Raw genomic sequence first — 14338 nt, 5'->3', positions numbered from 1 at the left:
TTGCTGAAGGGGGTCCCTTCCCTGGGGAAGCGGGGAGCCCGTCCAGGGAAGGGGCTTGCCCGGCTGCTGGAACTGGGGGGGGCAGCTTCCCTTGAGCAGGTGCTCTCCGGCATGTCGAGTTCCAGCTCCCATGGTCCACAGCCAGCAGCTTCTCAGTTGGGGCCATTCCGAGTATTAGAACTACTACTGCTGCCAGTTTCTCTTAACTTTAAGACAATGTGTGTAAGAGAGTTTTCTCTCCCTGTAGCAATTTTTTCTGTTAACTGAATTTTCGGGCAACCATTTGGAATGTGACTATGAATGTATAAATGTGTCTGTCTCAGTCCCTTTTCGCAACCATTGGGAGGGTTGTGGGGGGGTTCGGGGGAGGAATGTTTTAATTTTGAGCTTTCTGTATGCCAGAACAAATAATAGATCTTGTGCATGTCAAGTTAGAAGCAGCCACAGCAAGTGAGGAAGGCGAATTAAATGCTATGCAGCCGCTGTGTGGTCTCAAGCTTATCCCTTCTGACGGCAGTTCCCGGGGTTTCCTTGGACGGAGGGAGAGCCCCGGCACAGCCCCCCCCGCGCCGGCTCCTGAGGAAGCGATGGGCCCGGGGCTCCACACTTTTTGCTTGTTCCAAAACTTAGTGACAACCTTGTGTTTTTCTGATGCCTTAAACTGTACCCGCAAGTTTCTTTGGAGGGGCGGACCGTGGGGCCCTGGCGGTACACTCCACCCAAGGAAACCGTTTCCCGAGGAAGACGCGAGAGGCTGGACGGGGACGCGCCTGCATTGGCCCATCGAGCACTTGCAAAAGGGCCCGGGGGCGCGGGGCATGGCCGGCCAGCAGGTGGGGAGCGCCCCTCAGCCCCGGGAGGGGAGGCGGCGCGGGGACTGCGCTGGATGCCGGCCGAGAGGCTCGCCCACCTTGGTGGCGGTGGCAGCGGGGAGCGCGGCCCCTCCCCGGCGCTCCAGGCGAGGGTCCCGCTCGCTCGGCTGCCAGCTCTGGCCACCATCTACCTCCCCCGCTGCCGCAGCTGCTGTCCACACGGAGGCGAGGCCGAGACATCCTCCCTCAAGTATTACAAGAAACTGTGACGGGAGGCGAGAGGCCAGGCCTGGCTCTCCCAGCTCCTACTGAGAGTGGAAATATGTTTACAGACTTCACCGTTTTCTGGTGCAAATGGCAGAGCCCAGGAGCGGGGGGGGGCCACCTCCCCCCTCCTCGGTGCCGAATGTTTCAAGATGGACCATCTGCCTGAAAAGACTTGAGTGGGGCGCCCCCCCCGCCCCGAGGCTGGCCAGCTGCACGCGGGACTTGGCTCTTCCGCCGCAAAACGAAGCCGCAGCTGAACTTGCCGGGACGGGCTCGACTGCGAGGCGGCGGAGGGGGCCTTCTGCGGCTGCCCCGCCCGGGCAGGGGATGCTCACCTCCTGCCCACGGAGGAGGGGCCGGGCGGACGCGATCTGCTCCTGCGCCTTAAACTGGGGGGGTCTGCTGGTTGCACGTGAGACTGCTTTGTGCTCTCCTCTTAACGTACGTAGGAACTGTTTGGCTTTCGCTAGGGGTATAATATCCAAGGGGGGTGAGACGCCAAACCCCCTCCCCTGTGTACATATCTCCCCACTTGCTGCATCTTTTGTAAATGATTTTTCTTCCCTTCGCCCTGCAAGTTTGCAAGGAAATAAAAGCTTAGATGTTGTGGAATTACCTGGACTTTTTATCCCCCCCCCCGCCCAATCTGCTTCAGAACACCTTTCTTTTCACAAGTGCAGAAATACCCGTTAGGTGACATGGCCTTTTATTTGCCCTATCGGACAGGGTTGGATTCGGCCCAGGCCAACCGCAGCTCAACGAGCCCGTTGCTCCTTGGAGAAAAGGCAGGAGAATAGAAATGTATGGGGAAGGGGGTCAGCTGCAGCTTCATCAAGATTGGCCCCCCAAGACTGGTGCCCCTCTCTGCTTGCCTCCTTTGGGGGAGGGAAATGTAGTCCAGGTGCAAACGCTGACAAAAAGCAGGCTGTCTTCCACTCGGGGCCCTAACCTGCCCCCCCAGAGCGTCGGGCCCTACTGCCTTCCTGGCTCCAGTTTAAGGCAGCGCTTCCCCAAAAGGCATCAGGAAGGAGTAGAGAATATCTGGGGCTCAAGGCTGAACTCTGGATCCTTGGGCTCATTCCCGGGCTAGGCAGCATCCTCTGGGGATGGGCGCTGATGACGTTCCCTGGCCTGGTCTGCAGGAGGAGCCCAAGACAGCCCGATTCAGCCTCTTTACCGGGCCCACACTGACCCTGGAAGCAAATGGGGCAGGATCAACCCCTCGCCTGACCAAACCTGCCACTGCAGCCATTGCTCCAAGCAGCCCTGGGAAGGGTATGCAGCAGCTTCTTGCCCCCCCGCCCCCAACTCAGCAGCTTCTCTCAACGGAATCACACAGCGCATTATAACCCCTCGACACCTTTTATTTGTGAGGTGGGCACCCCCACTCCCCCTCAGCAGCATTGCTGGCATCCTCCCCCCTCAATATTGCAGGTGGGAAACAGGCTTAGAATAATGTTGAAAGTGGAGCAGAAAAAGAAATATGGGGCGGGGGGCAATGGGGAGGGGAGGGCAGCCAGCTGAGGGGCAGAGGCTCAAGGCCACAGCCCCCCCCAGCAGAGGGGGCAGAGACTGGATGAGGGGCCACAGCGGGCTGCCTGCCCTTCTCCCCCACCACCCCCAAGGCAGGGTTCAGTTCCAGACTTTCAAGAAGCTGTCCCAGGAGCCCGTAGCCACGGCCATGCCGTCGTCCGTCACGCCAAGGCAGCTGACCCGATTGTCGTGGCCGGCGAGGACCCCTGCAAGGGGAGAGAATGCTGGTTGCCAGGAAAGCAGAAGAGCACACCAGGCCCCCCCAGGGAGGCCAGTCTGGGGGAGACGGTCACCTCTGCACCCTCACTTATTCCACGATATTCTCCGCCCACCCCTTTCTAGCAGACTCTGGCAGCACTTCTAGTGCCCAGCACAGGTGGGACTGCGTGGCCTTCTGCGGCCAAATCCCCAGGACTGTGGTTTCCTTGCCTGGCTTCCCTGACAAACCCAGCCAAGCCCTCCCTCACAGAAAGGGGAAGGCGGTTTAGGCGATGCAGGTTCCTCGAGCAGACAGACCTCCCACTCTTGCGACTGCAAGATGCAGAGGTGGCAAAATTTGTCCAGAAGACCAGCCACAGCTATTGTTTGTGACTGGTGGAAAGCCGGAGACAGTTTGAGTTCTCCTTGTGGGGGCTCTCGGGCTGGCCACGGAACGCAAACGTGGCAGACTTTGGTCTCATCCAGCTTCCGAAAACCAAGAATTCCTAGATTTTAGACTGATTGCAACTGGGCACCAGCAGACCCTCGAGGGCGGAAGGCACCTCCTTTCCCACACACTGCTGACCAAAAAGGGTGCAGTCAGGTCAGGGAGAGGCCTGGAGGCTGAGATCGGGGGGGGGGGTCCTGCTGGCCACTCACCTGCCCGGTCGCCCTTCATGGAGTCCCAAATGTTGCAGTTGAAGTCATCGTAGCCAGCCAGGAGGAGGCGGCCGCTGCGGGAGAAGGCCACCGAGGTGATGCCACAGATTATGTTGTCGTGCGAGTAAAGCATGAGCTCCTGATCAGCACGCAGGTCGAAGAGGCGGCAGGTGGCGTCGTCCGAACCCGTGGTGAACGCGTTCCCATTGGGGAAGAACTGGGGGAGGAAAAAAGAGGGAGGACCATTAGTGAGAGCACAAGCTGCCCCTGACGACGGAGGCATCCTGCTCGGACCACGGGACCCCTTTGGCAAAAGGAAGCCTTGTCCCATCCTGGGCGCCCCGACTCTTTCCACCTTCGTGACCCAAAAGGCAGCAGGTCCTCAGCCTTCGAGTTCAATCCTGTCTCCTCTCTGCTGGAGGGCAGGCGAGGCACGACTTCACCCCCCCACCAGATGCTGGAGACTGAACCAGCAACTCCTGGCATAAAAAGCAGGCGAGCCCATCCTGGCAGGAACTGTGCCCCAGACAGTCCCAGCCACGCCAGCCGGGGGTTCTCTTTTTCACTAGAGAACCTGAAACTGAACTGGGGTGGGAGAAATGGATGGATGGGGAAACACCAGAGGACAAGCCTCACTTCAAGACCGTGCCATGCAAAGGCAGGGAGGGTTGCTGTACTGGGCCCTGTCAATTCAGGCAGAACGCTGGCTCCTGAAGGCTCCCCTTCATTTGGGATACAAGGAGGCAAGAGCTCTTAGTGCAAGAAGGCAAATATTTAATGGGCACGACAGACACGGTGGGATGAAGAGAATATGTGCAGGTCAGGGTTGAACGGTGGAGTCCTTGGGGCTCTCTGAGCTTGGTGGTTTTCTTGCAAACGTTTCGTTACCCGGCTAGGTCACATCTTCAGTGCTTAACACCTAATTAACATCAGCCTCTTGGAGGTATCATAAAGGAAAATAAAAGGGAGTTTGTTTTTAGTACATTTTAATTAATTAATTAATTTTAATTTTAATTAACATTTATTCTGTTTTTACTGTAAACCACCCAGAGTCACCCCACAGGAGATGGGCGGTGACAAATTTGAAATAGAAATAAAATAAAATAAATAAAATAAACCCCAAGGACTCCACAGTGGGATGACTCCTGTGATTCAGCAAGAGCAGCTGAAAGATAAAATGTGTTCAAAAGAAACAGAAGCAAAAGAAGCGGAGAAGGACTCACACTATGTGTTAACGAAGATATCCACAACTGCTCAGATATCTGCAGAAATGAATTTAGTGAGGCCATAGAGACCATTTTGATTAAAATAAAGGACTGTGGTTGATGTTCACAACTGCCCTCCCAACCAAGAAGAGATACATGATGCCTTCAAAAAGCAAACTTCGGGTTCTTCAGAGGCGAGCTGTAATGCTGGGGGACTTTTAAGTACACCCACCTCTGTTGGGGGGGTAACTCACCAAGCACAGCCCTTTCGTGAATTGTCTTACTGACAACTTTCTCCTTCAGGGGACGGATAAAGGCAGAACAAGTTCAGCTCTGCTTGGTTGGGAGCCGCTGAGGAGTGGGAGCAGCAAGACCAGCGGGGAAGGGGCTGCGAGGCTGGAGACCCTGCTGTTAAGGGAAGCCCCGCACAGAGGGATTGGGGCCCCCCAAGGCCGGCGTGGGTCAGCTCCGCGCTGTGGCCAGAAGGATCCCACAGCGGGGGTGGGGGGCTGATGGGAAGGGAAGCTCAGGGCTGGGGCTGGGGGTCGGGGGGAGACGAGGAGTTCCTAAGGAGAAGAGGCAAAAAGCCCCCTCGCAGGCAGTGGCAAGGAGGAGAGGACTGGAGGGCAGCGGAGGAGGGCAGCCTGGCTGCCCCCAAAGCAAGGAAGGTCCGGAAGCCGAGGAGGACATTTAGAGGAAATGGGAAAATGGCCTGATACGCAGGGAAGGAGAGCAATGGGTGGCCCGAAGCCATAGGACTGGTGCTGGGAAAGCAAAAACTCAGAGTGAGCTGAGGTCAGCGAAAAATGTTCAGAATGAAAGTATATCTGTTCCTCAAGGAGAAATGCAAAAGGCTGAGAGGTAACCAAGAAAAGACAGGGTTCCTCAATTTTTATTTTGTCTGCATTTTCTCCACTTACAGGATTATTAAGATTGTTTTTATATTGTATTTTAATTGATTTTATCTTTGCTGTAAACCGCCCAGAGTCGTTTCAACAAGATGGGCAGTGACAAATTTGATATGAATGAATGAATGAATGAATGGTTTCATCAGGGAATTATGAAGAGCAGAATCAAAAGGGAGGATCAAAGCACGAGGCTGATCATGGCATATCCATTTAGTTGGGATGAGGTAAATCTCCAGGATCAGGTGAATTCCATCGTAAGGCACTGAAGGAACTAGCTAATGGAAGAAACTAGGTGTCTGTATTACTTTTGAGAAATCCTGAAGAGCAGGTAAAGTGCCAGATGACTGGAAGAGGACAAATGTCCCTGTCTTTAAAAAAGGATAAATCAACCCAACATTAATACTCAGGAAAACTCTAGAGACAATCATAAAATGACTTATCTGTATGTGCTTTGATAATATTGCAGTAATCATCAGAAGTCAAGAAAAAGTCTTGCCAAATTAAACTTACCTCATTTTTTAAATGGATAACTTCCTTAGTAGATTGTGGGAATGCTCCAGATATACCTTGATTTCAGCAAAATATTACAGTTGCCAGTGAGGTTTTCCTTCGCAAGCTACTCAAATGTGGGCTGGCTGTCATGACAATTAAGTGGATACGTGGCTAACGTGAAAATCATAAGCTGCATCAATATTTCTGACCAAACTGGAGGAGGTATTAAGGGGGGGGGGTGCCACAAGATTCAGTCCTGGTTCCTATATTCTTCAATGTATTTATTACTAATCTGAATGAAGAGGTTGAGGGAAATCCATCAAAATTGCAGATAACAGAAAAATGCATGGGATAGCTAATACTTTAGAAGATGGAAATAAAATTCAAAATGATCCTGATAAGCTACAGAAGTAGGCTGAAAATAAGGAAATGAAATTGGATAGTCTGGTGTTTCTCAACCTTGGCAGCTTTAAGATGTGTGGACTTCAACTCCCAGAATTCCCCAGCCAGCCTGGGGAATTCTGGGAGTTGAAGTCCACACATCTTACAGCTGCCAAGGTTGAGAAACACTGGACTAGACAAATGCAAAATAATTCACTTATAAAACAGAAATGCACAACCATAGGATAGGGAATTCCTGGCATGGAAATGGAGAGTGGCTGACTACAGACGAGTTAGCGGCGTGAAAAGGGAAGTGCCATTTCAGGTTGCATCAACAGAAGCCTAATTTTCAAATCATGTAAGGTAATCATTCCCTTCTGCTCTGCTTTGGTGAGACTTCAACTTGGAGGATTTAGAGAAACTGGAACAAGTTTGGAGAAGACCCGCAAGAACGATCAGAGAACTAGACGCTACACACGACGAGTGACCGATGAACTGGGTGCATTAGCCACGAGAAGATGGCAGAGAGGACTTTTCAAGAGGAAGGTCAAGCTTTGTTTTCTGTCTTTCAAAGGGCAGAAGTGGGAATTATGGATTTAAGCTACAGGAAGGGAGACCCGGATTGAACATTAGGGGGGGGAAAAAAACTTCATAGAAGTGAGCTGGAGAATGGATGGGCTCTTCTTCCCTGGGAATGCTTTCGTCCAGGGACCGGACGATGTGCCAGATGGCGGCTTCCGAGTCTGGGCCCCTGGAAACCACCCGCCCCCCTCCCTGGTCAGGCTGTCCACTCACACAGACGGCGTTGATGTCGGATTCATGTCCTGTAAACGTCTGCCGGCACATGCTGTCTCGGATGTCCCACAGTTTGATTGAAGCATCACAAGCGCCCGAGACAAAGGTGCGCATGTCGGGGGAAAGGGAAAGGGACATGACATCTCCGCTATGGCCTGTGAAGGTGGTGGTCTGCTGGCCGGTCTCAATGTCCCACAGGGCGCTGGCAAGGAGGAAAGACAGGCAGTCAGGCGTGCATCCCACCCAGCCTCAGAACCCAGGTTTTTCCTCCTGGACCACTCTCTGGGGTACGATACTCTCAGCCAAGCTGGACGCCGGGGACCCGGACAGCCCTGCACCGTACCAGAAGGGTCCAGAGGACTTGCTCCGGCTGAGCTGGTGGGAAATTGTTCTGCGCTGGCTGAACTTTATTGAACGGGGTGTTTTCTTGCAGACTTTTCTTAATTCTAAAAAACTAGGAATGCCATGGCACAGTATTGTTATTCCCTCCTACGGCGGTCTTAGCCACAATGACAGCTCAAAAACCTGCCTAGTAAGTAACACAACACAAACTGTCCCCGCCTGCTTGGAGCCCCCTCGGTTCAAAGTCCAGCCACTCACCAGGTTGTGTCTCCTGAACTGGTGATTATCTGATTATCGGTCAGGAACCGACAGCAGGAGAGGTACCCTTGGAAAGAAGAATCCAGGCTCGTTAGTAAGTAGAGCAGGGAAGGGACCCAGAGGAGCCCTGCTCCCATCGTCCCTGGGGAAGGGAGGGCATTCCCTCACCCGTGTGTCCTGGCAGCTCCCGACTGACCCGGACGTTCCCCTCGCGGGTTTTGAGGCTGTAGATGGAGCAGATGTTGTCAAGCCCACCACAAGCCACGTAGTTCCCCGATGGAGCGTAGGCACAGGTCATCACCCACGACGACCTCAGCGGAATGGCGTGGACCTGAAAGGAAGATGGCATTGTGTGGGAGGGGCCCAAAGGCCACAACGCGAGCATTTGCCTTCTCCAGCTGCCCTTCAGCCTCAAGCCTCACCTTGTTTGTGGTGTAGCTGTCCCAGATGATCAGTTTGCCATCTTGAGAGGCACTAACCAGGAGTCTGCAGGGGACAGAAGCGCAGATGGAAACAGGGCTTGGGGGTGGGGGGAGCCTCAATGGCTGGGGGCAGGGACAGGGGACCACTGGAGAAGACGCATCCAACTCCTCCACCCCTCCTTCATTGGGAGGGAGGGTGCCGATCATCTCGCGGGCAGCTGTCCGGCACTCTCACCTGGAGTCTGTCCCCCAGTGCATGGCGTAGATTTTGGCCAAGTGACCGCGTAGCGTACGCCTCGTCCGCATCTGGATCCGGCCCACCGGATCGAGGCCAGCAGTGATCTTGAGTGGGGAAGGGAGAGGGGTCAGCGGTGGCGGCATAGCAGGGAGTCCCCGGTGCCGCCGCCTCTCCCCAGGAGGGACCCTCCCCCAAGCCCGCTCGCCTCACCTGGGTCAGCGTAGAATCGCCACATGCTTTCCTCGCGTCCTGTGGGGCGAGAGGAGGAAGAGGAGGCTCAGTCCTGGGCAGCACAGATTTTCGATGACGCTGCTCAGCAGCCTTCTCTGCCCCACCAGGAAGGCCCTGCTCCTCCCAGACCCAGCGCCCCCCTTCATTCCCATTCCTAGGGAACACAGGCCAGCGGACCCTTTGCCCGCGCGGGTGGCATCTGAGCACAAGGCGTGCCCTGAGGGCTGTCTCCTGGCTTCCCAAGATGCATTTTCCACCCCAGCGAGGGCCAGGACCCTGTTGCAGCCCCACTCCTTCTCCAAGTTACTCACCCGGATCTGGTTCCGCAGCTGCTCAGTTTCCTGTCTCAACTGTTCCAGTTCACTCATGGCAGCTCGGGGGGCAGGGGGGTGGCCAGCAGCCCCTTTCACTTAGCCACGATCCTGCCTGGGGCAAGTGAGAGAGAATCGTGACCTTGGAGGCAATCCAAAGGGAGCAAAAGGAAATGATGACAACTGATTTCAGGTATAATATCTTGCTTTTCCATCAAACAGTGTTCAAGACAGATAAAAGTGTGCAAGAACTTGCACGCGATTGCGGTAATAAAAAATACAGCAATAATACCCATTTGACAACCCAAAGGTCAGCCTGGATTAAAAACTTTTCTACTTGCAGTCAGAAAGATAGCAGAGAGATGAGGACCCCAGAACAGCCCCCCAGAAGATGGAAGCAGCAGCCTGAGTTTGCCCCTTGCGTCTCCCCTTTGCTCGTCCCCAGCCTGGCTCCCGTTCAGGCGGCAAAGGACCCAGCTCCCTTTGCTGAAAACTGAGGGTTGCCACGTCCACGTCCACGGCAGAGGTGCTTCTCTCTCCAAATGGCATGGTGGGGGGGGCTGAACAAGAGGCAGAAATTGTTACTGGCACGTGGAGGCCTTCGATGGGAGCACGTTCTGGATCTCTGGATCTCTGCTCAACCCCCCTCCTGTGCCACTGCAGGAGGCTCACCATCCCATTCCTGAGCCGCCTCGAAGGGCCCCTAAAGGGGTCCCCCCACATTGCAACCTGGGCCCCAAGAATTCCCAAGGCATGGGGCGGAGAAGGAAGGCTGATCTGGGGGCTGCACAGGCAGAGAAGGGAAGAGGAGGCGAGATGAGCAGGGGAAGCAGGGGGACGTGTTGCCCTGGCAGTTCCCCACCCCCGTCTGCAGCCCCAAACGCCTACAGGTGCCAAAGGGGGGGTGAAGGGATGCACGCACACCCCTGCCAAGTGGGAAGGGTCCCGCAGCAGTATCAGGCAGCCAGGATGACCACAGGGAGAGGCCTCGCCCATCTCTCCTCGGGTGCCCCTCGCAGGAACGCCTCCCACCCCACCCGAGCACGACGGGAGCTGCTGTCCCGCTGGGCAGGAAAACACCCCCCGGTGCCCAGGACGCTTCTGGGGGGTTGGAAGGGAGAGAACAAACTCAGGCGAGCCAGGATTGGCAGCCATCTCCGCCCTCCTCTCCCCGGCAGAGCCGTCGCGGCCCTTTTGCGGATAAGGGTGGGGTGGCCCTGTCCCCCCACGGCCCCCCGCCGCCCAAGAGAAGCCGAAACGACGGGGTTGCCAAGGCGACCGGGCCACTCTCTCTCACTCACACTGCCTCTATGCTCCGGGAGGCGGTTGCCCCGGTAACGGGATGAAAAAGCCGGAGAGCAAGATGGATCCGGGCTCCAGGGAGGAAGTGGGAAGGCGAGGGGCCGAGGGCGCCTTCCTCCGTCGCTCCCGCTCGCCCTTCGCTCCAGCAGAGAAGGCAAGAGCGCGCCAGGCCGCGTCTCCACGTGCAAAGGAGCGTTGGGGTTAGGCTTCCTGGCTCCCAGCTGCAAGGGGCACCCCAAGCAGGAGGGGCCCCGGGAGAGCCGGGAGGAAGCCGAACTTAAAAACGGCTCGCCAGCGCGAGGAGCGCTGGGCACCGCCTTCCGAATGGGCACCTTTCAGGTGTGCTGGGAGCGAGCACACATGGAAGATGCCAGCTCAGGGAAGACACATACGGAAAGGAGGAGCCGGGACTCCCAAGCTCTTTGGGGAGCACAGCTGGGACCCGGCGTCAGGCAGGATCGGCAGCTGGGGCGCCCCGCTTGGCTAGGCGGGCGAGGACCAGAGCGCAGCCAGGCCCTGCGTTTCAGCTCACATCACAGGCTTTCCGTGCTCCGCACTCCGAAGCCGCAGGCCCCTCTGATCCGATGCGGTGGGGATCTGGAAGCCTTCCTGGGGTGGAGCAAGAGGGAGTCCGCGGGCTGGCAAGAGACGCGCCAGACGGGAACGCAGCGGGGAAGGAGGCCCTCAGCCTATGCCCGCTGCCAACCGGCTTGGCTCGCAGACTGACAACACGGTCTGCGCTAAAGGAAAAAACCCTGCATTTATTTGCGCCGCCTCACCCGCAACGTGCTGGACGACGGCACCCCCAATCTCCAGCCAAACCCCACACAGACAAGCAGCTCATTCGGGAGCCCACAAAGTTCCCTTTAGCATTCCAAGCGTCTCTCCTCAATCAAATGTAAGAGCTGCGGCATTAATCCAACTTTACAATCATTTCACTTCCCCACCTCACAGCTGAACAGCTGAACTCCACGGCACCAGCCAGTTATGTGCCCTTATTCTGGGCCAGTGTTTCTCAACCTTGGCCACTTGAAGAGGTGCGGACTTCAACTCCCAGAATTCCCCAGCCAGAAGTCCACACCTCTTCAAGTGGCCACGGTTGAGAAACACTGGTCTAGACTGACCGATAGATGAAGTAAAGGCATTCAGGTATGCTTGGGAAATCGAGCCACAATCCTGCCTCGCCACAGCAAAAAATGAGCACAGTGATCTACAGTAATTCCCTTCCTCCTGCCATTTTTAAGCCCCTCCTAGAGCTCCTCCATGAGGACTAGAAACCCACCATTTTCACAGCAAAAAAACTCTCTCCAGATCCTCCCCTACAGCAGCCTCCTCAGCCTGGGGCCTGGATCCATGGCTCTAGATGCCCTGCCGAGGCCACTTCCAGCGCTGACAACTCTGCAAAGCCAAACGTTGCTACCCCTTTGCGGCCCATCTCGACCTCACCCGGAAATGCACATGCGTGCACAGGTTGCAGAGGTGGGAGTGCACCCCACAGGCTATTCAGAGACATTCTAGGGGATCCGGTGGCTAAAAACAGTGCGCACAGGGATTAAAAAGCGGTGTGCTCCCTCGAGGACTATGGCAGTGGCGTTTGGCGCCCCACAACCAGAGAAGGGCACCGGCATAATCTCCTTCAGGAACCACTGCCCGGGAGGAGGCACTCTGGCAAGCCTTGCCGGTCTCCCAGTGCCCACTGCCCGCATTTCACAGCTAGGCATTTCCGGTTTCAGTTCTCTCCCCCTGCCCCACGCCTCGGAGGCTGACCCTTCTGGACAGCTCTGGCTCTGGCTCTGGGGCTGCATCCTCCAAGCTCAGGGTGGCTTTTCCACGCCGCTGAGAGCCCCGCCGCCGCCGCCCCCTTCTGCAACGGTGCCTCGGCCCCAACTCCCGTTCTGGGGCCCAACAGGTGACGGGCACCCGCGCGGTGCCAGGCGCTGTACAGGCTGCCGGCCGCCTCCACTCCGGGGCCCTCCTGCAGGCTCACTGTTGGGGTCCCCCCACAAGGCTCAGGCCGGCCGGCCGGCCGACCTCACGACCTGCGGCTAAGCCCCGCCAGGACCCGGGCACCGCGCGGGCGCCTCTGCCAGCCCAGCGCCTGCCTCCGGGGGGCCGCGCCAGGACCGACGGCCGGGGTGGGGCGCCTGGGCCTGCTTCCTGGGGCCGCCGCAGCCCGGCAGAGCCCACCCTCCGGCCGGGCACGTCCTTCCGACGGCGCCGCGCGCAGGGCTCCGCGGATGCCGCAGTCGCCCAAGCGCGAGGGGCCCGGCCCGGCCGGCCGCGGGCGAGACACGGCGCGGGGCTCCCGCGCGCCCCCGCAGACGCCGGCACGCGCGCCCGCCCGCCCGCCCGCCGGTCAAGGGCAGCCGAGCGGAGCCCGCGGGGAGCGGCCACTCCGGGGCTCCCGACGGGCCTGAGCGCCGGCGCCCCCGCCCCGCCCGCCCCGGGGACTCCGCCGCTCGCCCCCGCCGGACCAGAAGGGGCCCTGCCGGGGGGCGGGAGGGGCCGCGCGCTCTCCTCGGGGGGGCGAAGCGGGGCAGCCCGGCGCCCCCGGCCCTCCGCGCGGGGGGCGACCCCGGCCCCGGAAGGAGGGCGCCGCCCTGGCGGGGGCCGGGCGGCGCGTCCCGGGGGGCGAGGCGGGCGCCCCTCCGGGGGCGAAAGGGCGGCTGCCGCGGAGCGCCGAGTTGTGCAACGGGCGGGCGTCGCCACGGCCCGCGGAGGCCGGCGCACGGGCAGGGCTGCGCGGCCGGCCGGCCTTCCCGCCCGCCCGCTCGCTCGGGGGCGCAGCGCCGCGCCGCGCGGGGGCTGCCGGCGGGGCGGGGCGGGGCGGGCGGGAGCGGGGAGAGGAGGGCGACCCGGGCCGCCCCGCCGGCCGCCGCGTACCTGCTGCTGCTGCTGCTGCTGCTGCTGCTGCCGCCGCAGCGCCGCCGCCGCCGCCGCCGCCGCAGGGGGACCGGGGCGGGACTCGCTGCGCTGCCCGGGCGGAAGGATCGCGCTCTGCCGTCCTGCTGTCGCTGCTCCGAGCGCGCGGCGGCGGCGGCGGCGGCGGCGGCCGGGACTCGACTCGGGAGCGCGCGGAGCGATCTCGCCCGCCGGCCCAGTGATGCGGCTCCCGCCGCGCCCAGACTCGGACGCGGCCGAAACCACTCCCCGCAGGGCGGGGGCGGAGCGGGAGGAACCAAGTCTCGCCGCGGGGGGGCGCGCAGCGAAGGGAGGGGCGCAGCCGGGCCGGCCGTGGGGCGCGGGGGCAGGAGGCGCCGCGCCGCCCCGAAAACAGGCCTCCGGTGGGGCAGCACCACCTCGGGTGGGCAGGGCCAGACACGCAGCCGGGGGGGCTTGGGGCGTAGCAATGCCCAGGGGTGGCCGTGTTGATGGCGGGGGGGAAGCGTCGCGGGACGCTTCTGGGGATTGTGGTCTCTCAGCCTTCGGCCAGGGAGGGGCGAGCGCGCTCATTTCTTTGCGGGGTAGCCCCATCCAAAGGGGGGGAGCGGGAAAGGTGGTACAGTCCGGAACAGCCTGTCCTAACCGGGCGCTCCCCGGATGCGGCGGGACTACCACTCCCATCAGCCGCAGCAGGTGATGGAAGGCGGGCTCTGCGCACTCGGAAGCAGCCTGGCGGGCAGGCGGGCAGTCCGCAGGGGCGGCCTTGTCCCGGGCTGGCATCCGCCTGTGGCACGCGCTGACCCGCTGTGCCAGCTGGAAGCCCAAAGTGCTCCGGGCGGTCCCTTGGCAGGCCCGCCTGGCTTGCAAGGGGGGGGTCTCTCGGAAGCGTCTGGGGGGACAGAATGACTCAGACCCGCCTGGCTGGGGATGATGGGAGTTGGAGTCCAGCCTGTTTGGGAGGCTGCTGCGACCCACTGGAACCAGGAGGCTTCGCTTTCTTTCGGTCGCCTTTGCTCCAGACAAAAAGAGCTTGGCGCTGCTCCACCTTGGCTGGGGATGAGGGGAGCTGGAGTGTAATGAGGGTGGGGGGATGCTGGGTG

The 14338-nt window shown here is 59.2% G+C and overlaps 1 protein-coding gene across 1 annotated transcript; it reads right to left on the bottom strand.

Annotated features, from left to right (window-relative positions):
- Window positions 1–2578: 2578 nt before the first annotated feature.
- GNB2 (G protein subunit beta 2) lies at window positions 2579–13454 on the bottom strand. The gene is made up of 10 exons (XM_088142134.1): window positions 13245–13454; window positions 9054–9171; window positions 8722–8760; window positions 8509–8615; window positions 8274–8337; window positions 8020–8182; window positions 7852–7918; window positions 7252–7453; window positions 3471–3687; window positions 2579–2818 (listed from the first exon to the last, which is right to left on the bottom strand). The coding sequence occupies exons 2-10, from the start codon at window positions 9108–9110 to the stop codon at window positions 2712–2714; spliced, it is 1023 nt and encodes a 340-aa protein (XP_087998260.1). The 5' UTR covers window positions 9111–9171; window positions 13245–13454; the 3' UTR covers window positions 2579–2711.
- Window positions 13455–14338: the final 884 nt, after the last annotated feature.

This window comes from Python bivittatus, unplaced genomic scaffold (genome assembly GCF_059951505.1).
Source record: "Python bivittatus isolate LINGU-HERP-01145 unplaced genomic scaffold, Pbiv_v1 ctg000370_np1212, whole genome shotgun sequence".
Classification (NCBI taxonomy): Eukaryota; Metazoa; Chordata; class Lepidosauria; order Squamata; family Pythonidae; genus Python; species Python bivittatus.
This window is presented reverse-complemented; position numbering and strand designations above follow the sequence as displayed.